The sequence below is a fragment of the Antennarius striatus genome, chromosome 13, assembly GCF_040054535.1.
Source record: "Antennarius striatus isolate MH-2024 chromosome 13, ASM4005453v1, whole genome shotgun sequence".
Lineage (NCBI taxonomy): Eukaryota > Metazoa > Chordata > Actinopteri > Lophiiformes > Antennariidae > Antennarius > Antennarius striatus.
The window spans coordinates 16313470-16335705 of record NC_090788.1 but is presented as its reverse complement, the minus strand read 5'-3'; the positions used below and the strand labels follow the sequence as shown (position 1 = coordinate 16335705).

At 40.5% G+C, this 22236-nt stretch overlaps 1 protein-coding gene across 1 annotated transcript; it reads left to right on the top strand.

Annotated features, from left to right (window-relative positions):
• The first annotated feature begins 1634 nt into the window (after positions 1 to 1634).
• Positions 1635 to 22218, top strand: supt6h (SPT6 homolog, histone chaperone and transcription elongation factor). The gene is made up of 37 exons (XM_068330725.1): positions 1635 to 1744; positions 2981 to 3094; positions 6924 to 7109; positions 8743 to 8816; positions 8927 to 9107; positions 9238 to 9319; positions 9470 to 9725; positions 9860 to 9961; positions 10099 to 10212; positions 10353 to 10442; positions 10605 to 10747; positions 10922 to 11067; positions 11192 to 11299; positions 11400 to 11680; positions 11765 to 11919; positions 12328 to 12523; positions 12677 to 12816; positions 12938 to 13055; positions 13147 to 13223; positions 13330 to 13465; positions 13736 to 13873; positions 14391 to 14558; positions 14648 to 14775; positions 15208 to 15415; positions 15553 to 15700; positions 15901 to 16043; positions 16134 to 16274; positions 16443 to 16638; positions 16728 to 16873; positions 17038 to 17130; positions 17245 to 17358; positions 17482 to 17606; positions 18075 to 18187; positions 18272 to 18349; positions 18453 to 18631; positions 19315 to 19586; positions 19791 to 22218. Exons 2-37 carry the CDS (start codon positions 2992 to 2994, stop codon positions 19981 to 19983), a joined length of 5271 nt encoding a protein of 1756 aa, XP_068186826.1. The 5' UTR covers positions 1635 to 1744; positions 2981 to 2991; the 3' UTR covers positions 19984 to 22218.
• Positions 22219 to 22236: the final 18 nt, after the last annotated feature.

The window sequence follows — 22236 nt, the reverse complement described above, 5'->3', positions numbered from 1 at the left end:
GCTTCATCCTATATATATATATATATAATTGGTTCACTCCGCTGTACGATATCTCTCTGTACGATAGAGATATCGTACCGATATTTTTACATATACATACATATATTACATATACATATATAATATACATACCTATAGATGTATTATATATAATATATAAATAACACATATTATATGTATATATACATATTATATATATAATATACATACATCTCTATACATTTAATATGAATCTTTGGATTTTTATTTACATAAACACACAGTGTACTGCCATCACTAAAATATACGTTTTTTTCATTTCGCTAGCAGTTTTATTCACAGGCTTTCTGCAAAATGCCACACTTCAAACTCGTACCGGTATTTTTTAATCCAGTAGAGGGCGTGCTAGAGCGGATGAAACCTCGAGCAGCTTTGCGCTGCAGTGAACCAATTAGATCAAAGACTTCAAAGCTTTGTGACGTTATATATGCCCACCACTACTTTGAGTGGTTCAGATGTCAGCACTCACTTGGTTTTTCCTTGTTTGAAGTACACTTCGAAGCAGAACTTCAGCAATAAACACTACCGTGCCTGAGGCGTGGTTCACAGCGCTGTGTCACAGCGGACATCACCGGAGACACACGCCGCCATGTTGATTGCCCGTGAGTCCCTGTGCACTCTAATAGAATCACGGGAGGCAGCGACCGATGTTTAAATGTCTCCCGCTTCAGTCTGGCTCCAATTCCACTCTTTCCCTTCTAGTTACTTGTGTTTTGGAGAGTGGAGAGAAAATACTCCCCTTCGGACTATTTTCTCAGAGAACGAGTCCTTGTCAATGCTTTAATATGGGTTAAGTCCGAGCTGTAACAGGGCATCTCTGGTGTAAATCCGCCGAGTGTCCGGGAGAACCAGTCCGGCAGCATCTCCTACTCCTATTCAACAGTAGCAGTTGCTAAAGCTAACTTGGGCGTTAGAGGTTTATCTGGATGAGGGGCGCCACCGAAGCATCGGAACATGAGAAGAAGCCTTAGCTGAACTCCCAATAAATAAATACGAGTGGAAAACAAAACAGGATAAAAACCCGGAACCGCAGTACAGTATATACACTGAACGGAAAAGAATTAAGATAAGAACACAATGAAATTACTGTACAACAAAACACAACATAGGTTGAAAATAGTGTCAAATACCGGTCAGTTTATTGCACATTGGGACGTCAGTGTCGAAACGATGCTTTTTTTTTTGTATTAATAACTTATGATTGAAATGACCCGAAGGAACTTAAGTGCAGGTGTAAAAACATAAAAATCGGTATAATTTAATGAGTTACTACAGTTACTATTAACACACAACTTGTACAGCAGCGCCCGAGCAGCCATACGTCATAGATAAGGTCTGTGCAAATTTGCATTAGCCGTTTTGTTTCTCGGTTGAAGAGCTATCTGGATTATTATTTCAATAAGAGGACAGAAGAGTTTTCCGATACTCGGCAAATTATTCAACAAGAAAAGTCCTCGGAAAAAACTTTCCCTTACAGCACTCCTCGCTCAGAACGCCATGTTGAGAACGATGTCCCGGCGTCGCAATGGCGGCCGCGACGTAAGAATTATGGGAAATGTGACGTTATCTGAAATATTACGACCAGAACGTGATCACGTGACTCCAGTCGTCGTCGGCCATTTTTTTCCTCAACAACATCGAAACACAAAACAACACAATCATGTTACTGTAAATATTTACAGAATATACGACGGTAACAAGACGTGTAAGTCCAGTTTAATCGTGGTTGTTTTCGATCTTTCGACTGTGCTATTGAGCTAGGACTTGTTAGTAAGCTAACGACAATGCTGCGCGTCGTAGATATGGCTAATGCTAGAGTGCGACACTGGCCCAGTTGCATGTGTCTATTCCTACAAAAGTGAATTTTCGTTTGCTCTCATTGTAAGATAAAGGAATGTCGTGGACAATTATTTCATGAGAACCATATGTGAGCTAGCTAGCATCGGTTACTTGTATTAGCCGAATTTGGATTAGCTACCTCACTTGGATACTGAAGCTAAAGCTAGCATAAGCCACATCCTGAACGTCAGTTCAGAGATCGATCATCATCTAGAGAATACATCACTTTGGGAGCTCCCAGCAAAATAGTTTTTGTGAATGTGTTGCATTGCGACAAAGTTAATGTAAAAAAAAAAGCTAATAACGTGAACTGGTATTGCGAACCAAAATACTGTCTACTGCATTGGCAGTAGGCACCACTGGTATTTGGAAATCCATTGTTCACTTCTTATTCGTGTTGACAACTTATTCATTTAATTTTTCCATATGTCTTTCCTCTGTAAAAAAACAAACACGTTTTGATCACGCAGTGACTATTTACTAAAATAAGATGTCTGTGTAGGTTCTCAGTTATCCAGGTAAGCTGTTTAAGTCAATCCACTGGACGTTAAGAAAGTTCTTGAAGACGTTTCGTATCTCTTCCTTCACCTCAAGGAAGATGGACTCTCATTTCAGGACACCGGTGTTCAGATCTTGGACAGGGAAGATAAATGGTTTGAGAGAGGAGTGAAAGAGGCCATCCACGTCAAAGTGGACAAGCCATCTCTGAAAAGGGGGGGTGGTCTGCGACATCACCTTTTTCCCATTTACTATCATCTCCTTTCAATACTCCCAAAAACATTGTCTCAGCAGATTGACCCAGGTGATCTGTCTCATACTAATGACCCTCATTAGGATACAAAGGTGAAACTCTCATTTCGCGACCCCCTTTGACACCCGCACCAAGAATCGTTGAGGTGCCAGACGAGTTTCGACGACGGTCGTTGGAATGTGAACAGCACTGACCACACCCCACAGGTTTAATAAGCTGGGACATGACCAGCCACCTTCAGAACTGAAGAAGTCTCTTGGATGAGAGAAGAAACGTCTTCAAAACTTTCTTAACGTCCAGTGGATTTTAAACAGCTATGGATTACTAAAATAAGTTGTCTTTTTGTCTCAGGAACAGCAATCATGTCTGACTTTATTGAAAGTGAAGCTGAGGAGTCAGACCAGGAGTTTGAGGAGAAGGACCCAAGGCCCAACAAAAAGATCCAAAGGTTTATGGAAGAAGATGGTGAGATTTGAATTGTTCATTATTCACATTGTTCTTTTACCCAAAAGTAGTATTAGCAGCCGTGTTTATTGTTTAACTAGAGGTGAGGCAGATTCCTTAGTAAGGACAATTATTTTGATACTGCACTCTGTCGGCTCACTTTAGGTAACAGATCGGTTTTGACCCATTTCTTAAATCAACCATAAAATGCCATACAAACAATTATTCATCATCCAATTTGTTTCTTACCTAGTTAGGCTTTATGACCCATGAAAAGATTGGTTTCATTATTTTTGTTGTGGCACCCTGGGCCTTACGTTTGACGGCATACTTCCTATTTTCAATATAGTACTCAGAGATTATATATATACACAAATATTTACAATTTCAGTACATTTTCAATAAAAAACCTGTCAAATGAACCTCAGAAGAATGATTTAAAAGTATAAAAAGTTGTTACCTGAGTATTACTGAGAAGTATTAACACATCTCTTGAATGTTCAATGTTGTTTTTAATTTTAATGTTATTAACTGTAGTAATATCCATGGTGTTACAGGTCACTTTCAACCCATATATTTTTACTTCAAGAAAAAAGGCAAAGAATAGGTTGTTTTTTTTAATAGATTTTAGATTACAAATATCAAATAAAAAGCTAAACTAGAAATAAATAATAATAAAATATAATAAAATGTATATTTGCAAGTTAAAACAAAATTAATCAAGTAAATCAAACCAACAGCAATCAAATACAACTTCCACAAAAACTCTGTACAACATCATGCATGTGTATTTGAACTTTTAGATGCATGTGTGGTAAAAGAATGACACACTGTTCTTCAAAGAGTTGTTTCTTGCAGGTGAAGCAAAATATGTTTGTCTTTCTGTAACAATTGCTGAAGTAGAATTGACACCTCTTGCTTTTAGAACCCTGTGGTCTCACTGGGGTTGTGATTGTGATTGTTGTGGTTGATGTTAAGGCGGGCCTGTGCTGAGGGGGAGGTGGGTGCTGATGCTCTATTGCTGTGGGCATGGATAGATTTCTTGGTGAGCTTTCCAGCTGTCCGACCAAGGCTGCAGCGGCCAGGTCTCAGGGAATTAGGTCCCTTTGCTCATCGTGTGTCTTGACATGGGAACTTCTGCTCATCTCAAGAAACATCATCCACTTGTTGTTTTTTTGTTATTGAGTTTCACACTTGGTGAATGTGGGTCCACAACACAATGCATTGTATGCAGACACATTGAGGATTCTTTTCTTTTCCTAGGCCTTCTCCTGGTCACGCCCCGGCAACTGTAGGTGGCAGTCAGCTTCTCCACCCCTCCTTTGTCTTTGTTATAGTCAGGGATGATTGCGGGCTTTGTGTCACTTTGTGGAGGGGGCATCAGTATCATATTCCACTGTCTTTTTGGTATGAAAAAGCAGTGGTGGTGTCTAAAAAAAAACTTTGTGAGGAAAGTAGAGCGCTGTTCTTCATCTGCAGCATTTCATTGGGTAGTTCAGTTTTATGGTTTTTTTAATGTGGCCAACGTGATGATGTTCCTCCTGAGAAGCTCTTGTCCAAAGTCATAGCTGATAAGAAGAAAAAAAATCAGGTTGTGACCCTTGCAGTCCAAAAGTCATATTGAGGACTACACTTAAAACTTATTTTTTTAAGGGATGCCGCCTGAATATTTGCTTGTGTAAATCTGAAGATTCTTGCACCACAGGCTGGTCTGAAGTAAGAGGCCTGGAAAATAATATCTTCCTGTCGATGCGTCCCAGAGACTATAATAGTCTCATTACTGGATCTGTACAATCCATCACTGGGCTTGCACTAGGAGCTAGTATGACAAAGCCACTGTGGCTCATTGTAAAAGAATTGAGCAAGCCACAAAAAGCCACACTCTGTGTCCAAGACAGTGGCGCAGCGCGGGATGACCAACGCTCGTCGTGAAGGGGTGTGGGGGGGCACCCCCCACGGGGGGCTCCAGGGGGCCTCCCCCAGGAAATTTTTTAGAAAATGGGGTTGTTTTCCTGCACTCTGGTGCATTCTGAGGGCAAAATCTTCTGTTCAGTTTACCTACAAAAATACACTAAAGTGAACAGTTCAAGCTGAACTATCTTTATTTCTGTCCTACTTTATGCAGGAATAAATGTGAGATTCAACAAGTGAAAACTTGCATTCACTATGTGAAGATACAGTCATACAAAATACTACTCAATGTTTACTTGTAAGTTTTACTTGGACTGGAAGATATTTTAACTTTGACTTAGACACTTTGATTTTAATAAATTTGATTCTTGGTATTACTCAATTTTTACTTGGACTAGAAGACATTTAAACTTTGACCACCTACACCATTGGTATGCCATAGTTTAGTTTGTTTTTTGTTTTTTTTAATTCAATAACATGATTTTTCATTTCAATTTAAAAAGGCATGAAGAATAGCAAGCGAGGTAAATACACATTTACATGCAGCACTAGTTATTCCTGCAGGGTCATAGAGATCAAACGTCTAAGACTACAAATAGTATTGATAATATCTTTCATTTAACTTCTGATTGGTCTGTCACCACTCCTACCCCCTCTCAGCTTTCACCATTTGTTGTTCAAGAATGACACTGGATTCTTAATTTGTTTCGATCGATCGTCCTCACCTCGTCTTCACCAATAAAATAGAATCTTTTTGTTTTTCATTTGACGGGACGAGGTCATGACCCGAGTGCATATTTAATGATCGGGCGCGTTAGGGTCACTTTTGCTATTTCCGTCGGCATGCTTCTGCATTTTCGATCGGCATGCATAGCAGCGCTAGCGAGAAAAAAAGTTTATCGCCTGGAGATTTTCGCGAGTCCAAAAAAGTTGTAAGTTTTAGCCTTTTTTTTCTTAAAAATAAGAACACCACTGTGGCTACACATGCTAAAAACTTTGTAGCCAATCTGGAATTTACACGCCTATGGCGACCAGGCAAATGGCTAGCGCAAGCCCAGCATCAAGGAGCAGAACACTGATGTAGACATCCAGGTATTCCACATCCATATCGTTCCACATATTCTTGTGGATTATTTCTCTTTCGAGGTTTGTCATAGCAAGGTTGACTTTTGTCTGTGATGATGGCATTAACAGATGACATCATGTCTTGATGTCACTTAATCTCGTCACAGCAGACCCTGTGATCTCAGGGGGCATCTTGATGGCACTTGCAGCAGCTCACTTGGCTGGAGAAAGATTGCTGATGTTTTTTGATTTCAGTTTTGGCACTTACTGTTTTATAATCTTATATTATAACTTGGTTAAAACTGACCCTAACAACACAAAGTCCATTATTTTTTTTCAGAGCGTTTCATTATTGAGTAAAAGTGATTTTTTTTAATCTAAAATTGGTTTACTTTGAAGTTCCTCACAAAGTCAAAAAATTTTGATGCAATAAAAAAATGTATGGTAGCATATGCTAAAAACGGGTTGGTGCCAACCATAACACCAGACAACGTTAACGGCAAGATCTAAATCCCAGGATCATTTTTTATAAATTATAATCCTAGGGGGAAGAAAAGTATATAACCGAAAACTATTTTTTGCGTCTTACGGACTTATAAGATGAGATAAAATAAGATAATCCTTTATTCAAGTTATTCATGTTGTAGTCTCTGACTGCATTGGTTCTTGTTTCACTCTGTGATCAACCTGACTGGAAATCATATGTCCAGTTGAATCAGTTGTTTTTCATTAAAACCGTTATAGTAAAATATACATAGTATGGTACCCATCAAATTTTATAAGATGGCATACTGTGAAACCGTAACCGCTACCGTCCTGTTTCTTATTATGTGAATTCAGATGATGTGTTGAAAGATATGTCATGTCTCAACAGATGACGAAGAAGAAGATAACACGGAGGACCAAGATGAGCGAGGAAATTTACGCGGACTAATTGATGATGGTGATGAAGAGGAGGAAGAAGAGGAAGACTTAGATGATGAAAGACAGAGTCCAAGAAATGAGAGTGGAGGGGGCAGTGATTCGGAAGAGGAAGTGAAGCATCGACGTAAAAAGCGCAGTAAGTTAGTCTAGTATGATTATTTAGTTTCAGCCCTTGTATAAAGTATAGCATAAAGCATTGTGCTTTGCTAAATTAACTGCAAGGGAAAAGGCTACTCTGGAGCTGTTCTTCAGAACTACTCATTGACACTTGTGATTGGTAATTTGAAGGTAATTTTAAATCTTGTACACTGCTATCAATCATTTGTTTCTTGTCGTTGAGGAATTGATTTGGATTAATTCTGAGGTATTTTCGGTAAAATGACATGATAGGTTGTAAATGCTTCACATCCTACAAATGATGTTTGGTAACATTTAATCTGGTAAATGGATAATAGTCCTGTAGCAGCAAGAAGACTTGAAGTATGGACGATGAAGCCCTTTTTACACCCAACATGGATCCAGTTCCATCCACAAAACCAAAATTAAGATCCCAACCCATGTAATAATTTCATATATTATTCACAACATAGTGATTTGTCTTATGACTAAATTATAACCTCATTCTGAAGTGCTGCTTAACCTCATCTGAAAAAAAATGTCAGTTTTATATTTCATGTTTGTCAAACCTGCTTTATGTTAATCTTGTGTAAGCAGAGCTTTCACAAAACATGCCATGCTAGCAGGGTTAGAAGGTTACAGGGTTTTTCTGGGTTATTGACAAAAAACCAACCAAGCAACCAACTGACCAAACAAGTGACCAAGGAGCCAATTTCCAAACTTTGATAACATCTCAAAGGATTTCAGCCCAGTGGGCAAAATCCAAAAAGCAAATAAAGCAAAATAGATCAGAGCTCATGATATTTTGTTTTCCTAAAAGATGAGAATGTTATTGTCTGGGGATTAAGTAGATTTCTGTAGTCACTTGGACCCCTGCTGTGGAGAACACTCAGGCCCCGTCCACACGATAACGGATATTTTAAAAACGCAACTTTTTTGTTGCGTTTACGCCTTCCGTCCACACGACAACGCAGATATCCGGAACGAAAACGCACCTTTTTAAAAACGCTGGCCGAGGTGGATTTTTTTTAAAAACGCTGGGTCTGCGTTGTCGTGTGGACGGCGTATCCGCGACTTTTTAAAAACGCTGACGTCTTGCCTGCGACGAAAACCGCTGTGACGTCATATTTATGGGCCCGTGTGTTGTGACAACAAAACACGGAGGATTCCCATTGGATAAAATTTGACTCAATACTGCCTCCACATGGTTTGGTATGCTTATAGCAGTCTTCGAAAACGCACTGCTGCGTTTACGTGTGGACGGAGATTTTTTTTAAAACGCTGTCGTGTGGACGGGAATCGTTTTCGATGCGTTTTTAAAAAGTTCCGTTTTTTAAAAAAATCCGTTATCGTGTAGACGGGGCCTCACTAACAACTGAAGCACGAATCACAGCAAGGTCCTGTCTTTGGTGTCACATCATCACACCCCAGTCCTTTCACATTTACACAGATTTCTAGTCCGTCACCGCGACGAGCTCCACTGCCTGCCAGATAGAAGTAAAACGAAGGGTTGAGTCATTGTCAAATAAAGCCTCAACAGTTTAACCTCTCCACTTGATTTGCAGAGGAAATTACGAAAGCTTTTGTTTTATTGTGTAAGATATGCAATATGTTGTAAAGTTATTTTGAGTCGATACACTTTTGCTTGGCAGAATATGACGACTATCTGGATGATGATGATCTTGATCTAATTGAGGAAAACTTAGGCGTTAAAGTGAAAAGGAGGGTAAGACTTTTTCTTTTTTTCTCTCTCTATGGAATCACTGTAGTTTTAACCTTTTTCTGTGGTTTGAAATTTTTTCACATTAATGATGGCGTACCTGTCTCATGTCACAGAAGAAAAAATATGACCGTGTCAAAACACTTGACGATGAAGAAGAAGATGACGATGAGAAGGACTTGATTGCGGATGAGATATTTCATGGTGATGCAGAGGGCGAACTGGAGGAAGGCGAGGCTGTTGATGAGCCCCTCCATCATGCAAATGATGATGAAGAAGGAGAAGAAGAAGAATCAGGTAGGCAAAGAAAGATTTTTAGAGCTTACTGTTTGAGTGTCTAGAATGCAGAGAAATAAAGAACACTCAATATGTAATCCATGTGACATATTTTGTAACTTGTTAAATAAATTTGTCCTTTTTCTCATAGATATAGACGATTTTATTGTCGATGATGATGGCCAGCCCATTACCAAAAAGAAGGGCAAGAAGTTCTCAGGATACACAGACGCGTGAGTGTTGCGTTTTATACAGAACATCTAGAATTATCAATGTTTTAAATGTATCATTTGTATGAAACTGAAATGAAAAGTAGAATGTTAATGTAATGTGGTAAAAGGTGAGTTGATTAAGACCATAATCCCTGCTTTTTTTCCCCACAGAGCCCTTCAGGAAGCCCAAGAAATCTTCGGTGGCGACTTTGACTTTGCTGACTTTGACGCTGACGCTTATGACCAGGGTGAGGAGGAGGAAGAGGATCAAGATGAAGAGGGGTGGGACAGACCAAAGAAGCAGACTAAACGAAGACAAGGGAGGAAGAGCATCTTTGAGATTTATGAGCCCAGTGAGCTGGAAAGTAGTCACATGACCGACCAAGACAATGAGATCCGTACTACAGATATGCCTGAGCGTTTCCAGGTGTGTATGTGTGTTTGTCAGTGTTTTATGATTCGTGTTACCAGTATTGATGCGTTGTTAAAGCCTCAAACAGAAACAAATGTTTTCCTGGGGTTTCTTTCAACACCTTCCTGAATCTCTTCTCTGTCTTATAGTTACGTTCCATCCCTATTAAGCCATCAGAGGATGATGAACTGGAAGAGGAAGCAGAATGGATCTTTAGACATGGGTTCTCCACTCTTACTATCTCCATGCAGGTATGAACTATGAACCATAGACATTCGGGATAAAGCAAAAAACATGTATGAATTGTGTGGATTTTCAGGAATGATACCTGGCTTGGATTCCTAAGATGATCCAAATCTTAACTATGTATTTTCTGTGCTCTTAACAGGAGAGTACAGATTATCTAGACAGGGGGACAACCACGAACTTCAGTCGAAAAGGCCCCAGCACGATTGCCAAGATTAAAGAGGCCCTCAACTTCATGAGGAATCAACAGTTTGAGGTGCATTTCACCAACCTTATCCATATGATAACTTCCCTTCATCTGTTTCCTTTATTTGAGGTTAATCTGTCCAAAAGTGAAAGGCATTATTTTTTTCTGACAATGTTGTAATCAACTTTTCTTCATATTTTGTTTCTTAGGTTCCTTTCATAGCTTTCTACAGGAAAGAATATGTGGAACCAGAGCTGAACATCAATGACCTGTGGAAGGTGTGGCAATGGGATGAAAAGGTATGTTGGTGTTGCTCTAAATGAAGCGATGACAGGACAATTAAATGCCTTTAAATTCACATTTATAAATACTTTCTGTTCTTACATTATTTTAAATTTTATCAGTCCTGTGCTTTCATAAACTTGACTGATTCTTATGAATTTTCATCTTACGCCTGACAGTGGACTCAACTCAAGACCCGAAAGCAGAATCTGACACGTCTGTTTCAGAAGATGCAGTCATATCAGTTTGAGCAGATCTCAGCTGACCCTGACAAACCTTTAGCTGATGGCATCCGCCCTCTAGACACAGCTGACATGGAGAGGTATGTTTCAATACTAGCATAAGGCGTCTGTTGAAAATATGTCATTATTACTGTACTGAAGAATTAAACATTGCACAAATGTGATACCACTGTACATTCACATTATATGAAGCTGTATAAAAATCCTCTCAGGTCTTTCTCAGTCCCACCCAAACCAATATTTATATTCTGCAGGCTGAAAGATGTGCAGACTCTAGAAGAGCTTGGGGATGTGTACAACCACTTTTTGCTCTACTATGGACGAGACATCCCTAAGATGCAAAATGCTGCCAAAGCCAACAAGAAGAGACTCAAGAAAATCAAAGAAGTGTCAGAGAATGGTAAGCAGATCTATTCCAGTAGATGATAGAAGGATGCTGTAGAATTGTTTGATCCTCATTGAATATACTGGTTTGTTCACATGTTTTCTTCTTTTATGACTAATTTTTATTGGCTCTTCTTTAGGTGAGGAGGAGGAACTGGAGGTAGAACAAGAAGAAGAACAGAAAGGACCTGACCTTAAACTGGCCTCTCGCAGAGATATGTACAGCATCTGCCAGAGCGTGGGACTTGGTGCGTCTCATTAATTATCTTACACATGACGGTGTGTTCAAGGATGTTATTAAGATATTTGTAGCACTTTAACTTCTTTTCTTCTCGTGTCATATTACAGATGGCTTGGCTAAAAAGTTTGGGCTGACTCCAGAGCAATTTGGAGAAAATCTCAGAGACAGTTACCAGCGTCACGAGACAGAGCAGTTCCCTGCCGAGCCTGTTGAGCTGGCCAAAGATTATGTTTGCAGTCAGTTCTCTGCTCCAGAGGCAGTGCTGGAGGGAACCAGGTACATGGTGGCCATGCAGATTGCTCGTGAACCCCTCGTCAGACATGTTCTCCGACAGACTTTTCAGGAGAGAGCCAAGATCAACATCAAGCCTACAAAGAAGGGTAAAAAGGTATGTACACACAGTAGGAAGTCATTTTGAACCTGAGTGCTCAGAGGTTCCGTCTCACCTTGTCGCTTTGCTTATTTTCTGTAGGAGATAGATGAAGCTCATTTCGCCCACTCCTTCAAGTATCTCAAGAACAAACCAGTTAAAGAGTTGAATGGGGATCAGTTCTTGAAGATGTGCTTGGCAGAGGATGAGGGGCTGCTTACCATTGATATCTGCATAGACCTTATCGGAGTCAAAGGGTGGGTACACTGAAACCTTTAGTGAGCAGACAAAAAAGGTGACAAAATGTGTTCGGAAGATCGGTTTGTCTGATCAGAGTAGAATAAAAAGCTTTTCAGTCCAGATATTTTTTCTGCGCAGTTTTGGGAGAACAGATTACTAGATTAAAAGAAGAAACATTAATATACAAGCACAGCAAATCTTATTAGTCCTTTCACCCTTGCTCAGTCTTTGGAAAACACAATACCATTTATTTTTAGCATCAGTATGGAATAGTAGCTGATATTTAGGGGTAATAGGGTGCCGGTAAGTAGGATAGAGGGAGCCTATTTGTCCACATGCTTGCATCCTTTTCAGTAGAACATGGGGTGGGTTCCTTTGAGTCTGTGTTACTTAATTATAAGTAATCTGTTTCTGCTTCTTGTCAGATATGCTGGCGACCAGACGTACTTCGATGAGATCAAACAGTTCTACTACAGGGATGAGTTCAGTCACCAAGTGCAGGAGTGGAACAGACAGCGAACGTTAGCCATCGAGAGGTCTCTCACTCAGTTCCTCTACCCTCAGATGGCCAAGGAACTCAAGAGTAAATTGATCGCTGAGGCCAAAGAGAGCATTGTCAGGGTAATTTGATTTCTGTTTGATTTCCATCTGTTTGATTTCTTTTATTAATTATGGCTACTAATTAAACTGACAATATAAAATATTACTTAAATCTAAGCAATGCACACATGTTGATTGTACGACCTATATTGATCTCATTTATTTTTCTTGCAGTCCTGCTGTCGTCGATTGTATAACTGGCTTAAGGTGGCTCCTTACAGACCTGATCAGCTGGTTGAGGAAGATGATGATCTGATGGATGAGAATCAAGGCAAAGGCATTCGGGTTTTGGGTGTAGCGTATGCACCCAGCAGGTATGTGTCCAACATTGTTTTTACTTTTTTCCTCAGATTTATCAGTAAAAAGATTTGCAAAATGAAATTATACATTTTTATAGCAACACATTTTCTTACTCACACACTTTATTTCTTACAGAGACACGCCTGTCTTCTGTGCTCTGATCAATGGAGAAGGAGAGGTCATTGACTTCTTGCGTTTACCTTACTTCATGAAGAGGAGGAATGCCTTTAGAGAGGATGAGAGAGAGAAGAAGGTACTTGATCGGAACAACATTGATTGAATTTCTTTTCTAAAAAAGGTGTGTTCCAGATGATGACTCGTGTATTTCTGCGTGTCATTCTCAGGCCCACGACATTGAAAATCTCAAGAGGTTTCTGACCGGCAAGAAACCTCATGTTGTAGCTGTCGCCGGGGAAAACAGGTGATGATTCCTGTCTTTCAGAATGTGATGTAAATATTGTTTGTAAGCATTTCAAACAGCATTCAGTTCTATTTGAGTTAATGTTGAGTTAATCTCCTGTGTACAGAGATGCCCAAATGATCATGGAGGACATCAAGAGAACTATCAGTGAGCTTGAACAGGAGTCTTCTCTGCCCACCATTGGAGTGGAACTTATTGATAATGAACTGGCCACACTCTACATGAACAGCAGGAAGTCTGAGGTAAAACGGATCTATATCACTCACTCATACATAATTTGACTGAATCCTGACAAAAGTAAATGGACTTATTAGAAAAGCTTGAAGATATTTTTCCTTCTCATCCAAACTGTTCAGAAAAAATCCAGCTGACTTTTATTTCAACACAGATCTATGGATCATTGTGGTTTCACCATTAATCGACAACATTGTTAATCACAACAATTATAGATGTCATACAATTTTTTTGTTGCTTCTTATTTTTCCTGGACTCTCTGCTTTCTGTACATGCAGGCCGATTTTAGGGATTACCCTCCTTTGTTACGACAAGCTGTGTCAATAGCAAGAAAAATCCAGGATCCCCTGATGGAGTACGCTCAAGTCTGCAGCACTGATGACGATATTCTCTGTCTCAAACTCCACCCCCTACAGGTGAGACTGAAGAAAAGTTTGTTGTATGTCCGTCCACATTTTGACCACACTGTTTGCATGTTTTGTTTTGTTGTGTGTGTGTGTGTGTGTGTGTGTGTGTGTGTGTGTGTGTGTGTGTGTGTGTGTGTGTGTGTGTGTGTGTGTGTGTGTGTATAATCTCAAAGCCATGTTTTATGCAACATGTGACTGATTCATTATTTTCCTGTTTTGAAACGATTGTCACTTCGTGTGGTTTTTATTTATTTCTACTCAGCTAATATTTCTTGTCATGCTTATGTTGTTTGTGTTCTCTCTAGCTGTTAGTTATCACAAGCTGTTTGCAATTTTAGGTTAAAGTCAGGTGTTTCTCATGTATCAGATAATGAAATATTCAGATGACAAAATGTGACTAAACACTTCTGGTTACCCTTGAATATCAGTATCAATTATTAATGCTTGACGTTGTTGGTATTTAAGCAGTTGTTACTCTACTAAAAAGTACGAATGACATCTTTTTGTTCTTCGCCTTGTTTCGTAGGAGCATGTGGTGAAGGAAGATTTGCTCTCTGCTCTTTACTGTGAATTCATCAATCGTGTCAATGAGGTTGGAGTGGATGTGAACAAGGCCATTGCCCATCCTCACACCCAGAGCCTTGTTCAATATGTCTGTGGCCTGGGACCAAGGAAGGGCTCCCACTTGCTCAAGGCAAGCTGTTGTTTAGTTCCTCTTATATTCTAAAAACAACTGTGCTATCTGCTGAACCAATAACGGTTGTGTTTGTTGTATTATTGTAGATTCTGAAGCAGAACAACACACGACTGGAAAACAGAACCCAGCTGGTGACTATGTGTCACATGGGACCCAAAGTTTTTATCAACTGTGCTGGTTTCATCAAGATCGATACTGCGTCTCTTGGGGACAGGTTGGTAACTTGCTGAGATCTGTTTCCTATAGTCCAAGCATTTGATAGGGATGTGCATTGCATTGATTCTCAAATAATATTACAGACATTAAAAAGGTTTTTCCTTGATTTAACAAGGAAAAACAAGGAAAAACTGCTTTATAATGCAGTCCTGTTGCTTTGTAATGCAGTACTACTGCCAGAAGGTGATAGTAATACATGCCAGGCTGCTTTCAAATGCTCTTAACAAATGGTTAAAGGCACCTGTAAAACAGCTATGCTGTTATGGCCATAGCAGAAACATGTAAATATACATATAACTGTTTGAAGGTTCAGTCTGCCCACCAGCTTAAATAAAAGTCATAATATTTTTGCTTGATATGTACATGTGTGGTATTTATCCTGTTGTGGGATTATCTCATGTGTTTCCCTTCTGTTAAACTTGCCACACAGTACTGACTCCTACATCGAGGTCTTGGACGGATCTCGTGTTCATCCTGAGACGTATGAGTGGGCTCGTAAGATGGCCGTGGACGCCCTTGAGTATGACGAGTCTGCAGAGGATGCCAATCCGGCTGGAGCTCTGGAGGAGATCTTGGAAAATCCGGAACGTCTCAAAGATCTGGATTTGGATGCCTTCGCTGAAGAGCTTGAAAGACAGGTCAGTCTATGTGGAAAAAAAATGTTGTACTATGCAGAATACACAATGGAATGAGTCCAGACTGAAGCCCATGAAGTCACAGATTTCATCCATGTGTCACATATACTCAAGATTCATCATTTATTTCATCTCTTTAGGGTTACGGCAACAAAGGAATCACTCTGTATGATATCCGTGCAGAGCTGAGTTGCAGGTATAAAGACCTTAGAGTTCCCTACAGAGTCCCCAACACTGAAGAGGTCTTCAACCTGCTCACCAAGGAGACTCCAGAGACTTTTTATATTGGTAAGATATATTGCACCACATCATGCATGTTTATTTTTCTATATAAACCACACACACATCGCACATATGTACCGGTATATTAACCGAGAGACGGAGAGTGAGTTGTGGTGCAATAGCCACAGCATATAACTTGGAAGCATCAATAGGGGAAGAATTGCTTGAATTGGTGCGGGTGATGAATGTGGCTCATTTTGTTGCAGGTAAGCTGATCACCAGTGTCGTGACTGGTATCGCTCACCGGCGGCCTCAGGGAGAGAGCTACGACCAGGCCATCCGCAACGACGCCACGGGGCTGTGGCAGTGTCCCTTCTGCCAGCAGGACAACTTTCCTGAGCTAAGCGAGGTACCAGACGCCTTCCGTGGCTTTTTTTTGTCGGCCCGATGTTACAAGCTGTCTGACACTTGTAAATAATATGCTTTTGTTTTCTATAAGGTGTGGAATCATTTTGATAGCGGTTCGTGTCCGGGTCAGGCCATCGGGGTGCGATCCCGATTGGATAATGGTGTCCAGGGATTTATTCCCACCAAGTTTCTCAGTGACAAAGTGGTCAAACATCCTGAGGAGAGAGTCAAGGTGAGATGATGGTGGCTTTTTGGTTTGGTGAACTCATCCACAGAAATGTAAATGTCCACTTTCCAGCTGGTACCATTTACTTGACTCGATGCTGATAAATGTCACTCAGGTTAAACATTTCTGTTAATTCATTAGTGACACTTGATTGTTACCCCTTCCCCCCTCCAGGTTGGGATGACGGTTCACTGCCGCATCATGAAAATTGACATTGAGAAGTTCAGCGTCGACCTCACGTGCCGCACTTCAGATTTGATGGACAAGGCCAATGAGTGGAAGCTCCCAAAAGACAGCTATTATGACTTTGACACAGAATCTGAAGACCATAAACTGGAGGAAGAACTCAAGAAGAAACAACAACGAACGCGTAAGTAAATCAGATTAAGGTTGTCTGAACCAGAAAAACTAATTAAACTGTACATTTACCTGTTCTTTATTTTCTTTCTGTCTCTCCAGCATACATAAAGCGTGTGATAGCCCACCCCAACTTCCACAATATCAGTTTCAACCAGGCAGAGAAGATGATGGAGACTCTGGACCAGGGTGACTTGATCATCAGGCCCAGCAGTAAAGGGGAGAACCACCTGACCGTCACCTGGAAGGTAAGAAACATGGGTACGCAGCAGGGTGACATTTATAGGGTACATTTATATAACTGCATGAATTAGTTATGAATCAAGATTTATAGTGTTGGGTTTGAAAGAAGACAGGGTGGAAGGTAAAATAAAACCACAAAATGAGTGAAAAGTTCACACATATTTTGCAGGTGGCTGATGGAATCTACCAACATGTGGACGTCAGAGAGGAAGGCAAAGAAAACGCATTCAGCTTAGGACACACCCTCTGGATCAATAATGAGGTTAGCTGCTGTCTGTGTTGTTTAGCAGGAACGTGTGATTGATGATGTCACCGGCAGTAAATGTGTCGTGAATTATCAAAGTGTCCATGTGATAAAAAAAGTTATCTTCTGCAGGAGTTTGAAGATCTGGATGAAATCACTGCTCGATACATTCAGCCAATGGCGTCGTTTGCCCGTGACCTCCTGGGGCACAAGTACTTCCAGGAGTGCAGTGGGGGACTCAAGGAGGTATAGACTGGTTTGCTGTCCAGAGTCATTTGTTGGCATTGTCTCCTTTTTTTATTCTACAACCCATCATTACCAAGAGTTTCACCTCTCACTATCCATTTGTCTTCTTTTCTCTCCGATCAGAAAATGGAAGAGTTATTGATTAGGACAAAGAGGGAGAAACCTACTTTTATCCCTTATTTTATTTCGGCGTGTAAAGAGCTGCCAGGAAAATTCATACTGGGCTACCAACCTCGTGGAAAACCACGGTGAGTTGAAGGATGTTTCAATTAATTACGTCGCTCAACTTCTAAGTAGAAAGGCCTTCAGCACTGGATCATTGTTAGAATGGTTTCAGCGACAGATTTCATTGAACCTTTGTGAAATGTGAATGGAACTTGGTTTTTTACACATAGTTGATGTTAAGTTATTTTACAATAATACAAAAAAAATGCTTTCCATTTGTATTATTTATTTATTTTTTGCAGTTCATGAAATGTGATATTATTGTGTTACTCAAGATTTTATATATATATTTTATTTTTTATTTTTTAATTTTTTTAACTCATTTTCTTTTTAATTGACACATGGTGGAATCCAAAGCCTGGAGTCAGATTTGCTAACCTGAATGTTGCATTAATATTTTTTTGTCAAAATTTTCTCACCTCTTGACCTTTCTCGTTTGTGTGCTGCTCTACTGTGTAATCACACTGTCGTTTTCCTTTTGTATTTTTTAGCATTGAGTACGTCACCATCACGCCGGATGGCTTCCGCTATCGGTCACAGATATTTCCTACAGTGAACGGACTGTTCCGTTGGTTTAAGGACCATTACCAAGAACCCGTCCCAGGTATGAAACAGCAAAACCTGCTGCACATCGTGTCTGTTATGATGGAGGAAATGTTTTTATGCAACGTTTTTTTCTCTTTCAAAGGCATCACTCCCACCAACAGCAGCCGCACACGGACACCTGCATCACTGAATGCCACCCCTGCCAATATCAACATTGCAGGTGAAGCAGCCCCCCACCCCCGTCTCTTTCTCTAATCGATGTTTTCATTTTCATGTCTGGATTTGGAGCAAATTTGACTACTTCTGTATTTTTTCCTGCCTAGACTTGACGCGGGCTGTCAACGCCCTCCCACGCAACATGACCTCTCAGATGTTCAGTGCCATCGCAGCCGTCACAGGACAGGGCCAGAACCCCAACACCACCCCCGCGCAGTGGGGCTCCAGCCAGTATGGCTATGGCGGCAGCACGGGAGGAGGAGGAGGGAGCTCCTCTGCTTATCACGTGAGTGTAACCTTTAATGCTGGAAACCACTCGAGAAGGAACGAGGCTTTTTTGGAGATGATGGTGTCTCCTCAGATTAGTTTGTACAAACCGGGACCCAGTTAAGAATATGAGATTCAGACGCATCAGATTTTGTGACTATAATATGAAAATTTAGTAAAGATCAGATTATGCGGGGTGTTTTCTTTTTTCAGGAAATCTGAATTTAACAAAAACATTTCAACCCAAGTCACATTAAAATTGTTCTTCATGGTTTTTCTTCATTTTTAATAAGAATTGTTTATGCTCTGTTAGAAAGCAGCTTTATGAAACTGCTATATGGTGATATTTTGTTTTTCTGTAGGCGCACTCATTTATACACTTATAAAAATATGTTAAACCTTGCAATTGGAATTGAAAGAATTTTTTCAAGAAGATAACAAACATTCATTTAACATTGATCAATTCCGGTGTTTCTTTAAATAATTATATAGTATATTTAAATTAGATTAGATTCAAATTTATTGTCATTGCATATGTCACATATACAAAGCAATATTTATATGCTATATAAAAATAAGGAAAGAAAATAATTCATGACAACATTGGGATTACATCAGACCTCACAAACAGCAGCAGACTATTTTGCCATCTCTCCAGTAATCCTGAGACACCCTCCTTACCAGTTCCTGCCTTCTTTGCAGGTTTTTGCTACGCCCCAGCAGCCCATGGCGACGCCCTTAATGACGCCCAGCTACTCCTACACCACGCCGAGCCAGCAGGCTCTGGGCACGCCACAGTACCCCGGCTCCACCCCTCAGTCCTCGCACTCTCATTCACACGCCCACCCAAATGGAAGCCACGTGTCGCACCACAGCCACCACGGCCATCACAGCAACAACCACAGTGGCCACTCGTCGGGTACGCCATCGTCCTCCACTTCATCCAGAGGACGGACGCCTCAGCAGCAGCAAAAGTAAGTGTGTGCGTGTGTGGGTGCGTGTGGGTGCACTGGACAGTATGAAGGTGTCCGGTGCACCTTCATACTGTCTAGTGCACTTTTTCTGCCACTAGATGGCGCCACAAACAATGCAAACTGCAGCCCCGCCTTTTGCTCCATATTTTTTCCCATCACTGTATTTGCACCAATGCCGGCCCTTCTCTCGCCCCCTCCCTGCAGGCCCAGTGGCAGCAGCAGCTCTGCGGTGGACTGGGGGAAGATGGCGGAGCAGTGGCTGAGGGAGAAAGAGGCGCAAGGCCGGAAGAAAGGCCAAAGGATGACGCCCAGACCGTCGCCCAGTCCCATGATCGAAAGCACGCCAATGTCCATTGCTGGCGATGCCACGCCTCTGCTGGATGAAATGGACCGATAGGATAAGCAGGGGGTGTTACCATACCCCCCGCCCCTACTTAGCTCTATACTTTGTACTGCTTCTTCATTTGGATAAACCCTTCCGTTTTCTGTTGACCAGTAGTTGAAAATCACTCATTTAGCTGCCTGACCATTCATAAGTTCTTTTCAAGGAAGTTCTGGTAATTAAACCTTCATTTACTTCATTTCCTCGGTCTCAGTAGTTCATTGCAGCTCCCTCCCCTCCTCCTGTCCTCTTGTCTGCCCATCTCAACCTAATGTTCCACCTCCAGCTGCGACTGCATAGTATTTTGTATATTCAGATTCACACTGTATATAACCTACAAAAAAGCAGTACAATGTCAAAAAAAAACAACAACCCTGAAATGTCTGACAGCAGTTACATATAGGATATGGACCTACAAAGACAAGCTGTTCTATTTTTATTTTTGCGGTCGGTTTTTATTTGCATCAATGTTCCGTTTGCCGAGGTAGATTCTAAGTCGCTTTTCCAGCATTCTGTTTGGTTTTTGAGAGGAGCTGCTGAAAAAGGATCTTGCCTAGGCAATCAACAAATGTCATTTTTATATGAAACACTTCAAATTAAATGAAGTCTGCTACTTTTTTTGTTTTGATTCTTAGCACAATCTTTAACATTTATTGAAATGTTGGTATAGATTGTCATGATAATTATCCAATTTTGATTCTGCAACAACTCGACTTCTTTTCGTGGTTTGGAAATGTTGGAAATGGGCAATACAGATATTTCTATTGTGACATTGCTTGCACATTTAACATCATTACAGTCACAGTTGACACAAAACCCCTGTTATGGGTTGTTACCGTCACCAAACACAAGTGGTTTCCTAGAATAACGTTATGTTCTTTGTTACATTTATTATTTTCACTTGAAAAGTCAATTTTCTGAGATGTTGAAAAACACAGGTTTGCCAGAACATTTATTAACCATTCAAACTGGGAATCAAGTGAGATATAATAACGCTAACATCTAGCATGACGTCCCATTACACACAAACCGCTAGTGTCTTCAGCGATGGTAATGACCCATAATAACCAGTGAGTCAACTTTTGACCTCACAAGAGTTTAAATATTTGAAACTTCCAGCAGTCAGAAAACGAGAAACATCTTCAATCCCTGAACAGAAGTCAAGTGACTTTGAATTCAATCTTTCTGGGACGTCTGTCAAAATAGAACATTTTTGATTGCCTAGACACGCCAACGTGATGGCTCGTGTGAGGGATGGAGCTAGAAACTTCTTCAAGGGGAGACCTTCATTTCATTTGGGTTGTGAAACATGAATCTCTGCTCGGTGTCTGTCTCCCATCACTCACTGTGTTGTGATCATCTGACTGTGCTTTGCCGGCTGTAGATAGCCTCTAATGTATTGTTGACTTCCAATCTTGACCTATCTGAACTTGATCTGCTAAACGTGAGGCAATTGTTTTTTGTTTTTTAAATGATTTCTTCTGCGTCCTGTTGCAGGGCAGAAGTCTGTTCACATTTTAAAAAAAAAAAGTAATTTTAATGACAGGACCTTACAAGTAAAACAAGTACTTAGCTGAGCTGAGCAAGCGTCCTATTTCACTGTCTGAGGGTCATTCTTCAAAACGTTGACCCTAGATGGAGTCTCTTGTATCTTAAATGTTAGAGGTTCAGTAAGTATTTCATTTTTGACATGGAGTGATGATGTTTGCCACCTGACCGCTAACGCTCTGACAGTATCGCCACTTACTAAGACATTTTCAGTGTTGTAGAGTTGAAATGTCTAGCGCTATCAGCAGAAGATGCTAACCAACTGACTTCCCACTGTGTTCATATGTATAATAATTCCGAGTGCACGCAGCTATTTCAGTAGAATGAATATATCGTCAAAAACGCAATGGAATGTCTTTAATCGTCAGCGGCAGCGTCCCTCTTGATAAACACTTCAGTTTTCTAGGCTAAGCCTCCGCCACAGTACAAAACGGCTGCGCTGAGATGCATTGGTGTGCTTCATATTGCAGTGTGCAAAGTACCACAGTCCCATAGTATGCATATTGTTTTAAAATAATTACAGTTTGAGTCAACTTGATTTTTCATCTCTTGCCAGATTTAAAAATATTGCATCTTTCTCAGAGAGGCTGTGGTTGGTTCATGGAAGTAGTTGTTGATAGAGGAGGACTGATGTCTCTGGCACTGCTGATGACCTTTTCTACCTGTGATCCCTTTAATAAAAGTGTTCATATTATAATGTTATACACGAGTCTTGTTCGT